This window comes from Phymastichus coffea, unplaced genomic scaffold, assembly GCF_024137745.1.
Source record: "Phymastichus coffea isolate CEN01 unplaced genomic scaffold, Cenicafe_Pcof_1.1 PCOF00165, whole genome shotgun sequence".
Classification (NCBI taxonomy): Eukaryota; Metazoa; Arthropoda; class Insecta; order Hymenoptera; family Eulophidae; genus Phymastichus; species Phymastichus coffea.
In genome coordinates, this window is record NW_026706976.1 from 358,982 (window position 1) to 381,924 (window position 22,943).

The 22,943-nt window shown below is 35.0% G+C and overlaps 2 protein-coding genes across 5 annotated transcripts in view; both read left to right on the plus strand.

Moving 5' to 3' along the window:
* Positions 1–14,553, plus strand: part of LOC131673038 (ras-related protein Rap-2c) — a 54,863-nt gene extending 40,310 nt beyond the window's left edge. For both annotated transcript variants that reach the window (XM_058950683.1, XM_058950684.1), the window contains 3 exons: positions 5,334–5,443; positions 7,471–7,876; positions 8,974–14,553. In XM_058950683.1, coding sequence (XP_058806666.1) covers positions 5,352–5,443; positions 7,471–7,876; positions 8,974–9,267 — 792 coding nt within the window. In that variant the 5' untranslated portion in view covers positions 5,334–5,351 and the 3' untranslated portion in view covers positions 9,268–14,553. The remainder of the gene's footprint in view (positions 1–5,333; positions 5,444–7,470; positions 7,877–8,973) is intronic.
* A 1,685-nt stretch (positions 14,554–16,238) lies between these two features.
* On the plus strand, positions 16,239–21,226 carry LOC131673025 (prostatic acid phosphatase-like). 3 transcript variants are annotated; one of them, XM_058950659.1, is made up of 9 exons: positions 16,239–16,319; positions 16,932–17,105; positions 17,180–17,271; positions 17,618–17,716; positions 17,798–18,220; positions 18,296–18,419; positions 18,527–18,738; positions 18,805–18,985; positions 19,054–21,226. In XM_058950659.1, the coding sequence occupies exons 3-9, from the start codon at positions 17,182–17,184 to the stop codon at positions 19,173–19,175; spliced, it is 1,251 nt and encodes a 416-aa protein (XP_058806642.1). In that variant the 5' UTR covers positions 16,239–16,319; positions 16,932–17,105; positions 17,180–17,181; the 3' UTR covers positions 19,176–21,226. The 3 variants fall into 3 exon arrangements, with proteins under 3 accessions (XP_058806642.1, XP_058806643.1, XP_058806641.1); XM_058950660.1 differs by lacking the exon at positions 16,239–16,319 and adding an exon at positions 16,774–16,792; XM_058950658.1 differs by lacking the exon at positions 16,239–16,319 and having other exon boundaries at positions 16,864–17,105.
* The last annotated feature ends 1,717 nt before the right edge of the window (positions 21,227–22,943 follow it).

Sequence of the window (22,943 nt, forward strand, 5' to 3'; positions counted from 1 at the left end):
GATGGCGCTATAAATATTTAGGTACACGAGTCATCAAAATTTTATAGGTAGCTATCGCTATAAAATATTGATGCCTGTTAGCAATGGGTAACCAATTTAGACGTTTAGAACAGGGTTCGAGGGAGACATCCTTACGCAATCGAAAGATAAATCTAATCATACCATTCAATAGTACTTGCAGTTTTTTGTACTGATATTTTGGCAAATCACAGTAAAAAAGACAACAGTATTCGAAATATAGTAGTGGTAGGAGAGAGTCGAAGTGTGAGCTTGGATAAAAACGCGCTGGCAAGAGAATATAGAGCGGTAGAGTGGGAAGACCCCCCCCCTCCGCGAGAGAGCAACAACGTCATCGGTGTCCTTGTATTTCGACAGTCTGGTAATCGGCGCGTATTCAACTCTAGTCGTGTTCTCTTTCGCGAAGATCTTTGTCTCGGGCGTGTGCTGCAAATGGCGGGCTAGCGCCATCTTGACGTGCACGCAGCACTAGGGATTCTCGAGCAGAGTGGTGCCGCGTGCCGTTAGACGCGCGGCTCGGCGAGCATCGTCGCGCGCGTCATCGGGAAGTCGGTCCGGGCAATAAGCCTTGATGACTCGACGCTTGAATTAGTGCGAGTTGCCCCCACGCACGTTTTTGGATTTTCGATCATTCGCAAATCGAAATTCTGTGTATCGATATGCCTGACAATTATAGCGAAGAGATACCGAGTATTCGTATTAACGAGAGTGTATGTTCGAGTGAGCCAGTTTACCCGTTCTCTCGCGTACGTTCCGCCGCGCTCGTTGGTTAGGATTACAATTTTTTCAGTGGAGTTGCATCATATATGCCTTCTGAATTTCCCTTTGTAAATAATTTATACGTGCGATCAGGGGCACACTTTGGTGAAATCGATTCTCACGTCACAAGGGGTACACTTTCTTCGTGACAGAATAGATAGAACTTATTGTACGCGTGCGTAGGGGTGGTGAGACCATTTGGGTGATGTCTTATTGATACTGCGATAATATTTCAGCTGCTCCATTTTACAAATATAAAGGCATTGTAATATACATCTAATTGTGAATTCCATTAAATTTGATTGGCAGTCACAGTTGCTCAATGTATACTAACGTTGCTTAATTAAATAAATAGCAAGTAGCCAAAGAGGCGAAAGATGTGCGTCGTTAGATACCCCTTACTTGGTATTAAAAATATTGGAGTTGTTAGTCAATTATGAATGTTGATGATTTTCAAAAATTGATTCGACAAGTGATGGAACTGCGAAAGCTTGAAACGACACAATGAAGATGTCAATCACGAAGGCGGAACGCCAAACAATAATTGGCATTGAATTAGTCGACAGTCATCAGAGCGCATACGTATACGACGCGAATTGGCCAAAATCCTTCGAACGAGACGTAGCTGTATTAGTCCTCGCGTCGAAATTAATCTTGGAAGCGTTGTCGCGTTCGCGCGGCGTGATTCAATGACGACAAACGCCGTGGCTATAGTAGAGAGTGAAAGCTCTCTAGCGGCGCCACGCGCAATTAATTACAAAGGGCGAGGGTGGGGGGGGGGGGCAAACTTTAACGCGCCTCCGTGCACGCGGAAGCTCTAAACTCCCGACAACTTTTCCGCGCGCGGAGGCTGCGAAGTTTGCATGTCGCGTTAGCTCGAGTCAAAGCGCCGCTCGCGCGTCGGCCAGTTAACTAACTCTCCAACGTGTGTTTGGAAACAACGCGCGTCACCTCGGTTCTCGCACGCGACTGCGACGTGTGCACGCGCAGCTGGCCGCCGGCTGTGTAAGTTGGCCGTGTGGCAATAGGCGCGCGCGCGTCGTTTGTTGCACCATCGTGTGCGTCTGCTGCGTGCATGCGGAAGGACGAACATTCGCGTGGGATAGGCGCGCGACCTGCTACGGCTATTTTTCTTCCCGGGATTCACTTCTTCTCGGGCATCTGGATTGTTTTTGGGCTGCGAACGATCGTAATCTTCGAATGTTAAGATACGCGTTGATGGAGGATGGTAATTGTTTGATTAGCTCGGATAAGCTAAAATAATGTATTTGAAATAATTGATTGAATAATTGTCTTTACATAAGGGAAAATAATTAAAATAATAATAACACTGGTGATCTTGCTTTTAACTTATTACCTATAAGATAACATACGAAGTTTCCACTTTATCCAATTTTTCGCAGTTCTCATTAGACTAAAATTAAAATAAATATACAATGTAAGATAAGGTACAAAAGAGTTAGTTAGTTAGTTATCATTCAAAACTAAAATGTTTACCGAAACCTTAGAAGCAATCAGTCGACTAGACATTCAATACCCATCATGTTATGTAAGTCAATATGTGCTTTTGTACTCTTGTGGCTTAATTTTACTCTTCGCTAATGAAAAGTTTCCATTATCTTTATTAGTAAAACAATTTTCTTTTTGATTCAAAGAATCTTCATAAAATGATAGAACCAACTTATCTTACGACTCAGTTTATGAAAGCCTTTACGTCATTAAATATTAACACTCGTAAAAAGAAACCACAGACAAATAAAAAAGATCAATACTGTTTGGAAAACAAATTTCCAATTTGTTGAAACTGCTATCGATTCAATGCGCAAAACAATAGTCGTAATGTTAGGTCACATTGAACGGTAATGAATCCAAGATGCAATAAATAATAATAGTGCACAGTCATGCCGCTAGGTGCAGTAAATTTTTATGCCTCGTGTAAAATTAAGCTCCGACTCATCGGAATGAAAGGCAAACTTCAGACAAACTAACCGCATGTACTAGGTTATCGAAAGTATAATTAATCGATGTTACGCCGTCACCGGGACAAAAATCACTAGTAATCTCGACTTTCGAAAGTCCCAAAGAAATGATCTATGCCACGCAGATAGTTCCCAGGCACGGCGACAGCGCGTTACGTATTTTATTTACCTCGCTGCTCCGTGCATTTCAATTTTGATCATTTGCTCTCGATTCGCCTCGCACGTTCTATCCGACATCCATTTACGCAAACCGTCGGGAAAGCGGGAACGCGTTGCGATCAAAATTTACGCGCGATCCTCGCACTCCGAATAGATCGCCGTTCAAACAAACTCTTATCCGTCATCGGACGATGGATCGATCAACTTGTCGTATCGCTCCACTTTTAAATATCCGTGATTTGACGCTGCCACGCGTCATAGAAGCCGCAGCCCGACGTTATTTGTATATTTACTTTGTACATATATCTACGTTACATTGACGCGGCATTCAAAAGATACTGATAATCCAGCCCGTAGAATGATCAAAGCCTCGGTTAATCATCGTTACACACGAGAAAAGACACGCGCACGAGTGTAACAGTTTCACGCTGCAGCACACTCCTCGAAGAGGCATCCGCATCGAAGATCACGAAAGTAAACCCCAGAAAGAGATTTGATCGAGTTGTCGGGAAGAGAAGGAGGGTGTGGCAGCAATCATCGATGAGATCAGAGCTCCTTCATCAGCGATGAAATGAAATTCGCTCTTGCCGCGCGTGCGAGATCCGAACGGGAGCACGAGGGTCCAACCACGTGTTTCATCTTGAAGTGGCAATTGTCAGGAAGGACAAGAAATCGTGGAGATAGGGGGGCGGAAGGGGGGAGAGTAGAGAACGAGAAAGAAATGAGAAGAACTTTGTCCAAGTCCACGATTGAATTTGAGGAGTGTCGAGAGACGTCGCGTCGAGCAAATGCTGGTTGTAGTCTCGCTGATTAATAGAGTGTGTTGTGCGCGCACACGCGCCCTAATCGTTTGCCTGAAAAATTGATGGCAAGGAGAATTTTCGTTTTCGTTTGTTTGCAGCGACGATTCGTTGGCTGCGAAGCCACGTACGCCCCAGTGAATGCGAATTAACGCGGCCGTTATTTGTTGGAAAAGCAACAGCTACCGAAACGCTCGCTTTGTCTGGAACCGAGAGCGCGTATTTAAAAAATATGTAACACGCACGAATAACTAGAATGTACTTTTGCGAGCTACGCACTCACGGATTGGTATCGTCGGCTCTTAAAAGCGTAGTAGCTGACAACGAGCAAAAAGTTGATCGTTCAGCTGCCCCTCGCAAGCAAGCCGCTTTACTTCTGTCGGACTTGTTTTCAACGGGTGATCCTATTTCACATAGTGCTCTGCTCCCACGACGCGAAAAGCGAGACAAACTCTCTTTTATAAGCGCGCGGTGTTTGGCTTTTTATATCTATCGAGTCGTCCACTCTCTGCCTGGGAGAAGCGCTATCTATCGAAAGAAATCGTAGGGGATGGGAAGTGAAAGTTTACTTTTTTTTTTTTTTAACGCGCGTTGTGAAATTACAGTTCTACGCATTAGATTCAAACCCTCGTGTAACGGAGAGCAACGAAATACATTCGAAGAGCGTCGTTACGCGAGTACCAGATTAGAATCATCGAAGCTTTTACGACTCGAATAAAAGAGCAAATATGTTGCATACGTGGATACAAACAATCTTCCGAGTAATTGGCCGAACGGAACTTTAGATCGTCACAGCACAAGCTCAACACGTCTAATTTCGGACGAGCCACTTCAGCGATACGCCGGTCGACTATAATTTGAAATAATCCGCTGAGATAGTCACCTACGAAAGCTATAACTGGAAGGCGCTCGAGCGCATCGCATACAAGATTCGACCCAAGGAGCGGAGACTTGTGGAATTTGGATATGCGCTGCTTTACATTGAATTCTTGATCGATCGATCGAGACAGGGTTTTTTTTGGATTTTCGATTCCAGCGAGTCGCCTAAAAAAGAAAGAGCGGAGGTAAAGTGTGGTTTAACATGCGCGACTCTCCTGTTTTTGCGATAGGCCGAGCTTGCATTTCCTGCTCTTAAGAGATTTTTCTCACCGAGGCAGACTCTGTTGCGAGTGGCAATAGTCCCTTATGTAGAAGCGACAGCATTTATGCATATTTACCATCGCATAGGATACCTCGGCAAGTGATTGCATCAATCTCGCGAGAGCCCGCATTTACGTTTTAAATCGTAATTTTCACGACTCTCGTTTATCCCTACTTACCTTCAACCCACGTCAACAGCGATTCATAATACACAATGAAAGAACAACAACTTCTATACAGACTACGTATGCGGGTCATTGGTTTACGACAAATGTTTATTTTTTTCCTTTTTTGACACTGGTCACTTCAACCGTATAGAATGAGTTCCTCAATAATGTATTTTCGCGATTTTGGTGAACAAGACAGACGTTCATTGCCGGCTCGTTGACAATTCCAATTCATTTTCTTGATAAAAAAAACACATAGACACATCGCAATGAACAGCCTGATGAAAATATTCGTTTTCTTTGTGTTGCAGAGTCGAAAAATTCAGATAATGATGGGTCGCTTCCCGCTCGCCAGGCGTCTCAGCTTGCAGCCGTCGTCGATGAGGAACAACTCCGAGGATGGATCTCATAGGCACTCGAGGTACAAAGGCATTTCTTGCGTGCAGTACCTCCATTGTAACAATCTCCAAATTGCTATTGCCCTCGGCGCGTGCAACGAGATTGCATAGACTGTACAATAGGGATATGAATTATATACACGTCTCCAAATATTTCAAGATTCTGCGGGCAATATTCCTCTTCTTCTATACGAAATACGTTTTAATATTTTGCATTAGCATTTGGTATCCTTTAGCTTAAAATGTGGCGAAGAAACGTATTATAGTAAATTGGATGTATTGTTATAACATTCACTTTGATCAATGGATTTAATTAAAAATGTTTCTATTAACTTTTTTTAAAAACTTCGTTACAATTAAAAACTACGTAATTGTAAAATGAAAAATTTTAACGAATTCGCCATGGGCATGCTAGTGTATTTTGAATAATTTATTAATAGAAAATAATTCAATGCATAGTACCGTCCATCCGTTGAAGAAAAGGATAGCACAGAAATATTAAAGTAGCTATGGCAATGAAATAATGAGGTATTTGTTCCAAAATATAAAAAGTAAAAGAAAACATATTTACATACCATCGGATAAATGAATTGCCTAGCCACGATGAATTTCTAATCAAGTGTAAAAATAAATGGAATTCGCATATTGCCTTTGCAAAAAGCGTATTACGAGATCCGCTAGGAAAATCGAAGCATACAGAGAGAATCCGTGCATTGACAAAGTTGCGGCGTTCAAAGCAGCCGCAAGCTCTAATCCGAGCCAAGCTTTGATCACCGCTCGCTCTCGAAAGAAGCTTATGATACTTCTTCGGCGAGTAAGAGAACAGGCCCTTAGGACACCTTCGCTTCCAGGGCTTTAATACGGGAGCCTTTGAGCCGAGTCGCGCGCTTTTGTGTAGAAAAAATAAAAGAGGGAGAGAATTATAAGCGAGCGAAACGAAATGATAAGGGAGGCGGCGATCGTTACCATCGCGCCGCGCACTCTCCCTTGATCAGCGTGCACGTTTCACTTCGCAGCTGAATACCGAAGAGCGAGAGAAAGCTGCTACACGCACCGTTGACTTGCATTTGTGCGCGCGGGGTGCGTCGGCTATTCCGAATTCCGAGGCTTGCGAAACGAGAGCAAACGAGCGCCATGAGCAACGCCGCGCGCGCACTTCCGAATAAAATCGCCGTAAAGAACAGTTAAGGGCGAAGCTCGAAGCTCGAGATGGATGGGGATCGGGACCTCTGCAATACAACGGCTCCCTTAATTAATTGAATGGAATTTAACGGTGCGACCGAGAGCCACGAGGAACGCAAGTGAAATGAGAAGAATCCGTTTGCGCGTGCGTAGCCTAGATTTTGCCGTTTGTTATTCAAAGTGGATTCGTAGCGATTTCCGCCGCGCGCGTATTGCTTTTTAATGGACCGACTACCCCCCCCCCCCTCCTCTCTTCCTCTCTCTCTTTCTCTTTCTCTGACGGCGCGTACTCATTAGCATAACGATCGCACGCTTTTTCCTCGTCCTCTTTAGATTGAGATGAATGCACCGCGTTCGTGATTCATTTACTTTATTTAAAAATTGATCGCTTTGCCGCTCTAGACGTCAAATGATCTTCTGCTTTTGTTCCATTTTCCGTTATCCTTTCTGTAAATTGCTTCGACGAAAGAGCTTTCTATTAGTTGCTCAAGTTTATGTTGGTGCTTTGATATAACGTGACAGTGAACTTAATAAAAATTCTTAATTCATCTTTGCTCATGCGTCTTTCAGATGACTGGTCGCTTTACGGAAATAATTGCTCACAAAGAAAATTATGAAAAAGTTTTTTTTTATTTTCATTCCATATCGTTTCAAGACTGCGATGACAAAAATCATAGATCGCGTATCAAATAAAAATTATCATGGTATTCCAGGAAATTGTTTAAAAATAAATAGCATATTCGTGGGGATTCAATTTGAATCATTTCGATAAAAGCCGAAAATCGTCAATAGAAAAATGCACGTTGGTTCTAGTGTAGTTAATCGGAAAGCATCTCTACACAAGAAAATGAACTTGTTAAAATTGCAGGGGCAGCAGACACGGCGAGACGATAAACGGCGGAAAACCTATAAAAGTGATTGTCTTGGGTGTTTCCAAAGTTGGGAAAACCGCGCTGATCCATCAGTTCCTCTACAAGGAGATACCCGACAGATACAAAGCCACAGTGGACGACACACACCCGGCAACATTCAATGCGCCGCGCGGCAAGAAAATTGAATTCGACATATTGGACACATCGGGCTCGCTTGAATTCCCAGCGATGTTGGACGTCTCGATCAAGCAATCCGACGGCTTTGTGCTTGTCTATGACGCCAGCAATCCCAGCACCTTCAAGAAGGTCGAAGAGCTGCGCGAACAAGTCGTACGCACCAAAACTAAGGCACCTATTGTCGTCGTCGCCAACAAGATCGACCTGTGCGATGACAAAGATATGGTGAGAGCTTTTCCTTATTACCGCTCGTTGCGCCTTGTCTTTTCGCCTTTACGACCGCTTCTACAGACAAATATACAACTCCTTTTACGCGACAGTGCCGAAAGTTAGAAATACAAGTAGGTCCACCGATGTCGGAGCGTAAAAATACACTCGCTGGAAAACGTAAGATGCTCTCAGCACGCGCACAACGGACGACTTTCCCCATTTTCACCCGACTCGCGCTGCACCTCTCCGTGTCATCCAAATCTCATCGAAGATCACAACAGCTTTCAAACTTGAAGATGGATCGTAGATATAACGTTGACTTTTTTCGTAAATAACGCGCGTCAAATCATGACCGTTACGAGATGTAGTCTGCCTAATGAAAATCAACTGACGTCACCTTGCAAACGCTTGCAAAGCGTTCAATTATATAGCGAACATACAAGGCAAAGTAAGCTACTTCAGCGAGAAAATTATAAGCGTGTCTTGTCAGAGCTTTCAGGAGAGCTTTCTCAGCGCGAGCGAGGCACGAAAATGCGACCAGGGCGCCCGCAACCGATCCTACGGCATAGAGCTCGTCGAAGTAAATTGAGCGTATAAGTAGAGGCTTTTCTCGGTATAGGCGGCTTTGATCGGATGATGCGCTTACCAAACTCCACTCGACAATGTACAACGTTTGCGGGACATCCGCGACCCTTCACCGTTTTTGCGGAATTCCGTTTGGCGCGGGTGGCTCCTTTAACCGCCGAATTAATTAGCTCGCAAACGCCCTACACAATGCACACGCGCGATCGCGCTGATCTTTCGTGAGGTGCCAAACTGTTTTGCTGCCTCATGACAAGAGCAATGCGTACTGTTTTCAAGAGAACGTTGTATCGTACAATGGCAAAGCTTTCGCCGAGAAACATTGAACGGAAAACATTTTCAAAAGTATTAGACTAACGGCTGGCACATTATCTCTCTTTGTCTTATTTTTTCTTTTTCTATTTTTGTTTTTGCTTTGTTTGAGCTTTCGAATGATAATGGACCAAGTAGGCCATGCGAAATCGCACGCGCTCGCTCGATCTTGCAATAAAAGAAAATGGCTTGGTCAATGAAAAATGTGTGTCGCGCAGGAGGAGATAAAAGTCAATCGCGAGCTGGTGACGCAGCAATGGGAGCACGGCTTCGCCGAGGCCTCGGCTAAGGACAACACGAGCACGACGAACGTGTTCCAGGAGCTGCTGAAGCAAGCGAACATCGAGTACAATCTCGAGCTGGCGTTCAATAAGCGACGCCAATCGCTCCCGCCGCACCGAGCCAGCATCCAAGCCTCCCTGTCGCCAGCGCAACTGCAGCATCTTCAGCAGATTCGCGAAAACTCCGACCGAGGATCCGATAAAGGACGCAACTCGTGCAGCGTCTCGTAAATCTTGTATTGTCTCTTGTAATACAAGTAACCACGTGCAAACTTGATTCCTACTTGGACCAATCGAGTTTCCAAGTGGTCCGCTACTAGCTTCGCTCTCGAGAACATTCATTCAACGCCACAGCTGTTGTTCTTCTCCTGTGGCGATCGTTTCTTAAAAAAAAAATTAAAAAACAAAAAACACCTTGTCCATATAATCTCTAATAAACTGTACGTTACTTATTATTGGATTATGACCTCTACATAAACTTTCTGAAGATTGTTCAATGGGTAATACTGAGGAAGAGATAAGATTATTTTATTTTTACTTGCATCGTACGTGTACTCTCTCATAAGGGAAGGCAGAGAGGTTGTCAGTCACCAATTTTTCTTTAAACTTTGCATATGTGTAGAGTATCAAAAATATTCGACACGTTTTTTTTTAATGATCCATACAGTTATATAGAGGATAAAAACAGAATTGCCAATTATATATACTTACATTTAAGTGCCTAATTCAAATGATCTTGCTGAAAGAAGATATTTAAACAATTCAAAATTTATTTTGAAGGGAAAGGCTCATACTTTAAAGTGCAATGATTAATTTTACCGAAAAAAATATTAAGTTATGATGTTATATAACCTCAAATATGTGAAAAATTGCGTTTTTTGTACTTTTAGTTTTATATGTAAGGAATTTCGAATTTTTAAAACCTTTGCAGAGTTTCTCTCGTTATTTGTTCTAATTATAGTATTCTTTCAAATTGAAAAATCAGTTTTTGAATCCGAATTTCAAAATAGGCCCTTGTAAATTTCAAATGTTAACTTTCGTTAACATTGTGTTTTGTTAACATTTTGTTATTTATCGCAGATCCGAATTCTGGGGAAAATCACACATCCGAATATGATATTCAATTCTAAAGAAAAAATATGCATTTCTGAAAAAATTTCTTCCAGAAATTTCACATTTGATCATAAATTTATTTATTTATTTCTCTTGATAGTTACATTCATATACATCTTAACATACGTCAGATACAACTATTTATTTATCTTATACATATATTTGTTATTTTTAAGAATTGTTTTATATAACTATGGTATATAATTCTTACAATAATAATATTCTGTAAAGAAATAATTTATGCACAACTTTTTTACAACTACAAATTATAATTGCATTGTAGTTTTCGTAGTTACATAGAGGTTCTTTTTATATGGTAAAGGAAAATTCAACAGAATTATCAAATTTTGGAAGTCCATCAATATAACTACTTTAGAACTATGAATACTGAAAGTATTCTGATACCTCAGAGGATATAACTGATTATGTACGAAGATTGCATTTTTATGATAAAATTTCTTGAATATTGTATTCCATTGAAACAATAATATATCGTTTTTTTACAAAATTCTTCTTGAAACAAAAACCATAAACACACATCTAGAAGCTGAATATTACCTGTCGCACCAGGTAGTATTGTCATTATCTTTAAACTTGTTCTGGTACAACTTCTAGTACGGTATTATTGTATTGCCTACTCCACGAATCTAAAAGTAAGACCGATGAATTTCCAGTGTTTTTAAAAATACTTTTTGCATTCACATCTAAAATAGTTCTTTCGAAAAGTATCCAGATTTCAGATGTAGAAATTGGTATTATTACATTTTCTGGTAAAAATTAAAGTGAAAGCAAATTATCCTCTGCTAATATAACAGGTTGAATAGTGTAACTGACTTTTGAACAAACCGATCAAAACTGACTTTTCAATTTGAAAAAAGGAAAAAAAAATGACAAAAAAAATACTGTAAACGTTTTGAAAATTCGAAATTCGTTACATAGAAAAGTGCAAAAAACACAAATATTACACATATTTTAGATTATGGAAAATCATAAGATAATCTTTTTCGGTAAAACTTATCAATGCATCCTAAAGTATAAGCCTTTTCCTTCAAAATAAATTTTGAATCGTTCAAATATCTTTTTTTCACCAAGACATGATAATTGGAAATTAACGTCTCAGCAACTTAGGCACTCAAATGCAGAGTAATTATACATAATTGACAACCCAGTTTTCATCCCCTAAATCACCATACGGAGAGCTAAAAATAACAAATGTCCAATATTTTTAATAATCTACACGTATGAGAAGTTTAAAGAAAATCGGTGATAGATACCTCCCTGCCTTTCCTTGTCAGTTGCCCGTAAAAAACTGTCGTTCATGTGTACAACCCCATTTGTTGGTTTCTCGTCCTCCGCAACAAAACCTCGCTATCCAGCAGCTTTCTTTTCAGTCTATGTAGAATAAAGAAAGATACATAAAATGTGAGTCAATATGTAACCTAAACATGTACAACTCTCAAATAATTTACTCCAAAAACGAAAATGTCCTTGTAATAAGTATTTGTAGACTAATCAACAGGTATAATGGATGTCCGGCCCAAAGTTTAGAAAACATTTTCAATTTTCCGTTTAGATAGACTTGACAGACAATTATATAATAAACTTCATAAAAAAATATGAACAATAAAGGCATTTCAGACGTCGAACATTTTTGTCACAACTCTGTGTTCTACCTGTGTACACTAATACACGAATTACATGAAAAGAAAAATAAATTTTCAACTCATATTTCCTAATACTTTTAAGCACAACATCTTAACGTTATGTAAAATTCATTTAATTTTATAATGAATAATAAAAATGTGACACATAAACAATAATTATTATTGTTTCTGTGACTGACAAGTTAAAAAAACTAAAATCTAACAGGTTCTGTCAGATAAGAGTCGCACTGTACTAATATATTTAAATCTTAGTTTCCACTTTAATTATTGTAGTTATAATGAATACGTTATTTCAAAAGCGTAACATCAAAACATACCGTACCTATTTTATTGGATTATAGTAGTTATTGTTATATTCATTAACGAAAATAAACAACCAAAATTTCCTTCTTCAGTAAAATAACATGAGAATTTGTAATAAAAGACTGAAAAAATACACCATACCCAGTGTGACAAGAGAACAATTTAATTGTTCTGTATTTCTCATAAAAAAATACATTATATAATTTAAACTAATGCAACATTCTACAACACGATATGGAAAATGTAATAATACAACAACAAAAAATACCTAACGTTTTTTGCTTGGCGATGATTTATCGATCAAGTCAAACAATAGAAGCATGTAAACGAACACGTGTGCAATCAATGAAACATAAGTTTTCAGCGGGTTATCTTTTATTTTACCAAAAAAACGATCAGTTTATTGCTTACATTGACCTGTATCAAGTTGCGATTATTCTTTACAATTCCGCTTGATCTAGCGAAGAATTGTTTTGAAATCAAAAATGCAACATGCATTATAATCACGCATATAATAATTATTTTTATCAGAAAAGAAAGGTTAAAACTAAGTTATTATTATTACAAATTCTACTACGAATAAAATATAATAAAGTTGTACGGGTAGTTTAATATAACGACATGCATGTATGAAAAACAGAAGTTACTATAATAACTTAAAATAAAATTATTCTGTTTCTTATCAATAAATCAAAGTATTCGAAGTAAACTAGTGTGTTTAAAGACATACTAGAAGTTTTTATTCGACAAATTTCTGTTGACAAACTTGTTCTCAATTTACGTTGCAAAAATGATATGAATAATCGCTATAAATTAATAGAATACATCATTAATATGAATGAATAACTTTCTCACAAATCATATAAAACATCATTTTTCTGATGGTATTTCGTAAATAATTAATATTCTAATTATATTTGAAAGAGAATAATAGCAAATAAATCCTAATCTACAAGAAGCTGGACTTCTACGACCGCCCTAATCTAAAAGAGCTAATTATATTTTTCAAGTGAAAAAATTGAAAAGTATTACGCTTTAAAAACTTCTCCGATTAGCTAGCTGATATCTAAAACTTAAATCAAACAGTGTGCATACAAGTAATTATCAAAATATCTGTGAATCGTTAAAGTATTCTCACTAAAAGTAGGGCCTAATGGCGTCAGATTGTGATTGCAAAAAAAATTATCTGTAAGAATTTTAAGCAAAGAAGAAAAAGAAAAAGAAGATGATGACAAAGAAAAAGTACCTACTTTGTAATTGTTTTTCCATTAAATATAATCCGGCGAAGAAGAACAGATTTAAGAGCGGACAACTTTATGCAATTGTATTTTCTACGAAAGCAAAATTCAAAATTTTTTCAGAGTGCTATTAATTATGCGTATACTACTTAAAATTAATGTAAATACTATGGTGAATATATTAAGATTCTAATAAACGTATATATAATATATAGAGAGTAAAATTCTAAAAGTGTATAATTTTATTTTTAGCACATCAGATATTTCTACATGAAGTATATAAGCTATAATCACAAGTTAAAAATTACACCAATTAATGCGATAAACTGTAGTATAAAAATTTTATAAACTGGATTAATGAATTAACTTTTATTTTTATTTTCTCACGATCAACTCAAATACTTATAAAAATAGCAATGGCATTATAAAGGATCTAATAAAGCTTTCACTTTTATTCTTATAAAATAAAATGTAATTGTAAACCAAATTTAATGATAACCACAAATTATCTTATAGAGTAGTTACGTGAAATTTCTATGTAGCTCTAAACTTACATGAGTTGCGTTGAGTTCAATTAAATCTGATTTTTGGATGTAAAGTCTCAACATGGCGCGTCAGTAAGTTTTCAAATGAGAAAAAAAATCAAGTGTAAAAAGGCCTTAGTACGTGATAGAAACTCTCTATAGCAACTTAGGATTTTCGCAGTTTCTGTATAATCTTTCATAAATACCTATATAATCGATACGATGATTGTAATATTGTGTGTACGTGTCTTGTACATATAAGAAACAAATTGATCATATTTCTTTATAATATAAAAAATTAAAAATATAAAAGATTATTCAAATATCTCTCCATTTACGCAATTGACATTTTATGCTATACAAGTATGCTCTGTTGAACTTCAATTACACCAACCAAGGAAACTTTATTAATTGTTATAAAAGTATATGACCGTTATTAACTTTATCATAGAAATTTTTTTATTATTATATGATTTATTATTATGTAAGAAAATTTAACGTACCTAAAAAAAATATGCGATCATACGAATACCTGTATGTATGGACAATTTTGTAATTAAAATTTAAATTAAAATATTTACATTATAAAATAATTAAATTGACAATTTAAAAATTGTGTTGGATTGTTTACTCCAAAATGCAGTATTTGTATTAAAAAAACTTAATAAAGCATGAAAACGTTTTCCGTCATTGATAATACTTAATTCACATAGACATAGTCCATTCTTTTTTTAAATACACATTAATCCCAAAACTGATGGCAGTTATCGCGACAAACTTCAGTGAAATATTTAAGATTTCAAATTTCTAACGAAGATTCGTTTAATTTATTTATATAGCATACAAATCTTCGTTTAAAAATTAACCTGCTGGACAAAAGCCGAAATATCTCTTGCTGGTGCTGACCCCTGTAACTCCTTCCGTCCACTCCACTGTAACCCAGCCCAACAGCTGCAAATTTTTTTGCGTCATTTTTCTTGAAGGCGATTGGCTTACTGACATGTCACTATGAGTGATCATTCTAAGCTACATCGATCAGGTCTATCATTTAAAATGACCAACTCCGATGAAACTTTGCCCATTTGTTGCTTGCACAAAGCTCAACGCATTTCTACCTAATTCCAAGCTTATACAACACAGTCCTTTCGATCGGCAATTTGAAAAAATAAACTTTTTTCGAATACGTATAGCTCGTTAGTTATTACAAATAGCTTTATGTATAATGTATATTTAAGTTTGCGTTTCTGCGTGTTTATTGAACTTATTTTCTTCGAAAACGATATTATTTCGATATTAAAATTTTATGATCGACCGTAGCAAACGAGGCCTAAGTAATAATATACGCTGTTAACTACATGAGCCATGCTCTCTCCCAACTCTATGTAACGCTCGTATTACAAGAATGCGATCTTATACGCCAAATTTTAATAAGATATCTTGAAAATTGTAGAATTATACACACGAACAAATTAACGATAAAATTTAAAAAAATTACTTTGTCGTCGATTTGTTCTACATTTTATTTTAATCGAGGAGACATCATGTGGGAGGACAATAACCAACATGAAAAGTTATTGCATGTATTTTATACAATCACGCCACACGCGCACGCACACACATATACAATGTATTAACAAGATATCTTAAAAATTATGGAAATACCAGATGTATACGGCTATATATCCAAAAAAGATGCTAAAGTATACATAAATAACAGATATCGCGAAGTAAACGATTTTAAAAACTTCTCATCAATTTAATCTGATACTGTACGTTTAGCTTTTTTGATAGGAGGACGTTGTTTTAATAAGAATACCTTGTATATACGAGGTAATTGTATCTGAGCATCTCTGTGATAGCTAAAGTTTTCCTTGTGAAGTCGTTACAGTAGGTTCAGCAGTCGATTGAGTTAGCGAGGCTCCTAATTTCTGTTACCTCTATTCGTTGTTTACTACACGTCTTCGGCACATTGTGTACATTGTAAAAGTATATATTTTTACTGGTATTTAAAGAACAATCGCATGACTTTTAATAATTGCCAAAATATACACATTAAAAAAACAGTCAATTTCTTTTGAATTGTTAATAATTGACTAAAGAATTGCTACACATAACGAATTGGCATTTAGCAGAGATGTTGATCTTTAAGTAAACATCAAACGTGCGAAGTTTCATCGAGATCGGTCATATATCAAGGAATAGGTCTGATTGATACAGCTCGGAATGAAGCTATGTTTTGATCTTTGTCCCTTCATTTTGCCAAGCCTCAGCCACGATCAGTTATTAAGAATTATCAGTTATTATCAGTTATTGGAAACTTACGATATGCGTGCATATATATTAATGCAAAGACAGAGGCTACTCGACCGCATATTCGACTCGCCGAGAACTTGCTGTGCACTCCACAAGTGCGTGCCGCGGGCCAAACTTTCTTCACGATGGTATGTATGTATTGCTATATAATATATGATCGATCAAATACACTCAACTTATATTAAACTGAGAGAGCAAGGTTTTCCGCGAGGATAAGAAGCGTGCAAACATTCCTGTGCTTCTTCGTCAGCTATGTTCCATTCAGATCGATAAGTCGATTTTCCAATCAACGCATTTGATAACCAGGGCGGATACTCAACTGATCTTGCGTTAAGAATTCAACGTTCAACCAAGAGTATGAATATATATAAATTTCAGAATATAAATTTGGACTTTGTTTTCTTATTTTCAAATTAATTAAATAGTTCAGATTTTTTGTGTGGAAACTTATTCATTTAAAAAACATTTTCTCTCATTCGTATAAGCATGTATCCAAACAAGGAAAGCAAGCAGTATAGGTTGTTTTATTGATGTAAAAAATGGCATTTGCAATGTTACAGTTCATATCGAATTGATGATGGTGGATGGGTTGGTATATATAGTGAGTAGCTTTGGCGGTAGTGGTGGTAGAAGTAAAAAAGTCTTTATAAGACGGTCACCAATCACATAAAAGCAATTTGTAGGCGGCCATGTTTTCTCGACCGTCAATATCAATACAACTCATATCAGCACCGTTTCAGGTTTCAGCGAAGTAGTCCAGTTGTGCGAGTGTTGCTGTCTCGATAAAATTAAGTTCGAAAGCTATACAAGTGACCGAGTGACCGTAAAAATGTGGAACTACTGCACAAATCGTCGGTTTTTTGTGATCTGCCTCTAACACTGGTCGTGAAGATACTTTTCTCAACAGACAAAAAGTAATTTCTTTATATAAAATAAAGTAGCATTTTTTTTCAATTTTTTATGAATTCTGTAATCATGATATTTACAGTCATGCCGCTGTTCGCACTCATTTCATTGTTAAGTATTGTACAGATTGGTAGTTCAAATGAAATTCTTGGCAAAATTATTTTTGCTAACATTGTAAGTACAAAATTATTCGCTAAAGTTATAACCTAAAAATACTGCAAGTAGAAAAATTTATAAGTAATTGCTGCAATTCATATTGAAATTTTATCTATAATAAACAAACGTTTTGTAAGTTTTATATGTCATTCAATAACGTAAATCATTTTTAAAAGGTATTTTTAACCTTACAATATTTTGCCTTTTATCCATAATGTTATTGTAATGACTCAAGATACATGTAGATATAGATGTTTACATTTTTTTACAATGACCTTAATATCTTGGTACAGTTAAGAAGTAACTAATTTAAAGTTTTATAGCTTGATTATAACATGTTTTAAAATATCTTTTTATTTTTCAGCTTTTTCGACATGGAGATAGAACACCTGTTGAACCATATCCTAATGATCCATACAAGAACGAAAGTTTATGGCCAGTACCATTTGGTCAGCTAACTAATGTAAACAAATATATTATTTTTTGATTTAAAATATCCAGTAATTTAATAGAATTTTTGTTAGTCAATATGTGATTTTTATAGCTTGGAAAACATCAGCATTTGATTTTGGGTAAATGGCTTCGCAATCGCTATTCTCATATACTTCCATTAAAGTATTCGCTATATGACATCTATGTAATTAGCACTGACGTAGATAGAACTTTAATGTCAGCAGAGGCAAACTTAGCTGGTTTATATCCACCTATTGGAGGAGAAATTTGGGATATTAAAAAATGGATGCCAATACCAGTGCATACTATTCCAGAAAATGAAGACCATATCCTTGCTGGAAAAAAATATTGCGATAAATATGCTTATGAATTACAAAGAGTATTAACTTCTCCCGAAATGAAGAAGATTGATGAAGATAACGCAGAGTTGTATAAATATTTGAGTCAAGTAACAGGAAAGAGTATATCTTCTTTAGAAACCATTGAATACCTATACAATACTTTATACATTGAGGTAATTAAATAACTCTTTTGACCTTAAACAAAAGCAATGCAAACTATGTCAAATAATTAACAATATCAACTGTAGGAACTATATAATAAAACTTTGCCTGCATGGACAGAAAATGTATATCCAGATAAAATGAAATCTTTAGCATCCAAGAGTTTTACAATTCAAGCTTACAATAAAATCCTTCAAAGATTAAAAATGGGTATGTATGATAATTAAATAAAAAACTTTCATATTATAAATAAATAAATAAATAAATAATTAAATAAATAAAATTAATTCATTAACATTGAATTTTTTTATGCATAGGTCCTTTGCTAAAAGATATGATTGAGCATATGAAGCTGAAGTCCAAACATGCTCTTATTCCTAATAGAAAATTATGGATTTACAGTGCTCATGATGATACTATAGCTAACATGATGATGACTTTAGGTGTATTTGAACCTCACTGTCCTCCTTATGCAGCAGTACTATTAATAGAATTAAGACTTAACAATCAAAATAACTATGTAGTCACAGTGAGTATTATAATGATATACAATGCTTTCTCAGATTTAGTGAAGAAGTAATTAATACTTTTCTAGATATTTTATAAAAATTCCACTGGAGAGCCCACCCTATTAACACTTCCTGGTTGTTTGGGTGCTTGCCCTCTGAATCAATTTATTAAATTAACAAAAGATGTTATTCCTGATAACTGGGACAGAGAATGTCTTTTGGCATTTGAAAACTATAATTTTAGTAATAATACTATTGCTATAATAGGTGAGTCTTTACATTTTTTATTTTAGTTTATTTTCAATAAGTATCTTAATTCGTCACTTTTCTTTTAGCAATTTTGATGTTGTCAGTACTGACGTTTATTATTTTGATGGTAATGATCGTTGCATTTTTTTTCTGGCATTACAAAAGAGAACATGAAAAGTATTATGCTCGGCTGTCAATGGATGCATAAAAATGCTTTCATATTTGACATGGTTAGTCAATGGATCTTGGCATTTATTGTCTCGAATTCAAATTGCATTTACTAAGATTTGAATACAAGAAATTGTCATGTGATAAAAAACAATGTCATAAGTACATTGACTGACTGAACACAGCGTAAATGTTACCTATTTTGTGTACAAGTTATGTAATGAGTTATATTTGTAACAATTATTGAAACTTTTAATATAGATTGTAAGTAGCATGAAAATTATTTAACTATATTTTAGATAAATGAAATATAACAAACAATTGATTCAAAAGATCAGTTAGTTTAAAAGCTGTTAGAAAAAGAGAAACAAGATTACACATCACATGTGCCATTATACAAGACTGAAAATATTAAGAAATATAATTGAAATTTTTAATGAAAATAAAACTTTTCTTTAAAATTTGGAAAAAGATTTATTGAAAGTTCCATGTACTTTGAAAAAACAAAAAAAAAGACTAGCTACTTATGTGTGTAAAATCTATCCTATTCCTTAGTATATGTATTTACATGTGAAAAAATATGTATAAATATCACACTGATCAGTACATTGCTTCTAAATTAATATTGAATAAACTTCTTGACAGTGAAATTCTGCAACTAAGAATAATATCGGCACCTACAGAATATTATCTGTCAATATCTTGACAGGTAATATCTGCAACTTTTTTTTCTTTAATGTATGTAAACGAAGGAAATTATATATTTCAGAAAGAACACTGTGAACAATGAATTGATGTCATCTATATATTTTGAAACTGTGATAAAATAACATAGAATTGTAAAAGTAAAACATATTGTTTCAGAAATCACATTATAGCATTCGATTTTTACATAATTATAAATTATAATTGTAATATAGTATATTGCTTCCGTATGAAAATACGCATATTTTTGCACATGTATAAATTTGATGCGTTACAATAAAGATAAATATTTGTTAAACTTCAAAGTTATTTTATTTATTTATTCCTTGCATAAAGTACATTTCGAAATTCATTTAACCATGTCTGTGCATGTGTGTGCGTGTGCGTGTACGTGTGGATGCACAATATTTAAAATTTATACAAAATGCATCATTCTTTGAAGCTAAAAACAATGGGTAGAAACAAAATTTTTTCATTCGACACTGGTGAATTACCAAAGTTGACAGTTCAATAAAAAGATCGAACCATTTTGCAATTCAATCTGTTCGGCCAAAAAAAGTTAGAACTCCGTACTTTAGACACCTCTTAGTTAACTAATTGAAATATCTTAGCAAATAATAAATATATTCTATTGCACGACGGATCATATTTTATAAAATTGTAAGAGCTTTCTCTTAACAGCACAAAAACATTAAAATATATTAATTTTGCAATAAATATGTAATACCTTAAAAATGGCCATTTTCGACAGTTATTGGTACTTTTTGCAATAACTAATGATCGAAAATTATCATGCAATAGCTTCAAATGTAGCTTTTGAATTTCTCTACAACTTATATCTAGACGTTTTTATCTAAAATGCAAACCATGGCTTACAGGCTTCAAAAACATGTTTTTGCAAACTTTGATCTCTTCACTTATTAAGGTCTAGGTAAAACAGGTTAGATATCGCCAATCAAACTTTGCCATTCATAGGCAAATCGAAAAAAAATACTCGTATTTTTTTCTAATTTGCAATGGTTTATAAAAAATTATTGAAACAAATTATGACAAAAGTTGTTATTTTGAAAAACTAATGGCAGTAATTAATTCTACAGGAAAAATCACGACTAAAACTTATGTATGAATTTTTTATAAGATATGAACTGTCATTGTAAAACGGCTATAGAAAGTAACTCCATAACTACTTTGTATAATACGTTTTTTATAACTATTTACACTAATAAATGCAACTCTGATGAAAGTGTTACACAGGTTTTCGTTGTGATTTTTCTAGTAGAATCGATTGCTCTAATCAGTTTTTCAAAATAACAAATTTTGTTTTAATTTGTTTAAATAATTTTTTACAAACAATCACAAATGACAATAGAAAAAACAGAGGTACTTTTTTTTCGGTTTGCTTATGAATGGCTTAGTTGGATTGGCGTTATCTAGCCTCAGTTTTATCTGGGCCTTAATGGATTAAGAAAAACATGCAAAATCTCACTTTAAATGATATATAGGGCATCTATTTACAATATTTCTGATGTATTTTCGTCAAGTTTTTCCATATCTGAATTTTCGTCAAAATTGACTGTTTTTTTGTCTCTGTTGATTGGACTATAACTTACACCTTAAAAAAAGTAACTTGTCCTCTAGTACATATAAACAACCAACTAATACCTCAAGCAAACAATGCTAAATAACTTCGACTACATTTGGATCGTCGCCTAATATGGAGGAGAGATTATGCATGGACCAAACGCAAACAACTAAATATACAACTCAGAAAATACTACTAGTTACTGGGCAAAAAATCTAAAATGTCAATTATAAATAAACTATTAATATAAAAGAGCATACTCAAACCAGTATGGACATATGGTATTCAACTTTAGGGTACAGTTATAAAATCAAGCATTGATATCAGGAAGATTCCAAAATAAGTCTTAAGATCTATTACCGATGCACTATGGTTTGTTACAAACGAAATCATCAGAAAGAACGTCATTATACGAAATGTTAGAAGAAACAGAAATCGCTTGTAAAAGGTACACTATATGACTAACAGAACATCCTAATTGTTTAGCAAAGAAATTAATCCACACAACACTAAGAATATCAAGATTTATGAAATATAAATCACGATTTACACATGTATAATTTAGCTCTGTAAAATAAAAGTACTGGTACGGATCAATGGTAAATTATCTTCATATAATGTAATTTGTGTAATCAGAGAATAGTAGTATAATAATATCATTACTTATTGTCGACAAAAAGACTGTAGATAACATTGGAAATAAAAAAAATATATGTTTATATATAATTTATCGACTTATTATTCAGTGCAAAAATTATTCGTTTAAACTTAAATTAAAATAAGATAACACGTTACATGTGTTATTATATAATACTGATTGGTTTTAAGTATCTAATCTAGAACAATAAAATTACTTGTTTAGTTTCAAATGGAATAAAACAAAATTTGTTACGACTTTAGTTGTACGATAAATGATAAGAAAACTTTCATGTAAATTAACGTTTAATAAAGATAGTTGATTAATGAAAGTAGTAATTACAAATACGATAGTTTATGAACGAACTGAAAATAACAAAGGATAGTAAGGCAATAGAAACTACTGTAGAAATATGCTCATATACGACTAAACTGCATTTGTAACCTGAAACCATTCATTTTCATGAATTGGCATATTATACATTATTGCGAATTACATTTATAACTCTCATAATATTCAGTTTTCAGCGAGGGGTATATATACGATAATCAACCTGTAACAGCTGATGAAAATGTGCCCTCCGTGGTAAAGAAGGCCCTTTTCATGCTACAAAAAATGTATAATAACAGCTTATACCAAGTACAACGTCAAAACTTTTCTTCGGGCAATCACTTTTTTAGATACTATATAAGATAAGAGAAAATCCTTATAGGTTCAAGAAAGAAATGTATATACTTTATCGAAGTTTAATGAACAGTTTAATGCAAATCATTCTTAAGCATTTTTTTTATTAGATATAATATTCAATTTGTACATGTACAAACAAATAAGTAAAGCTAAAAAGTACCGAAAGGTTGAAATTGAAAATTATAACCAACTTTTTT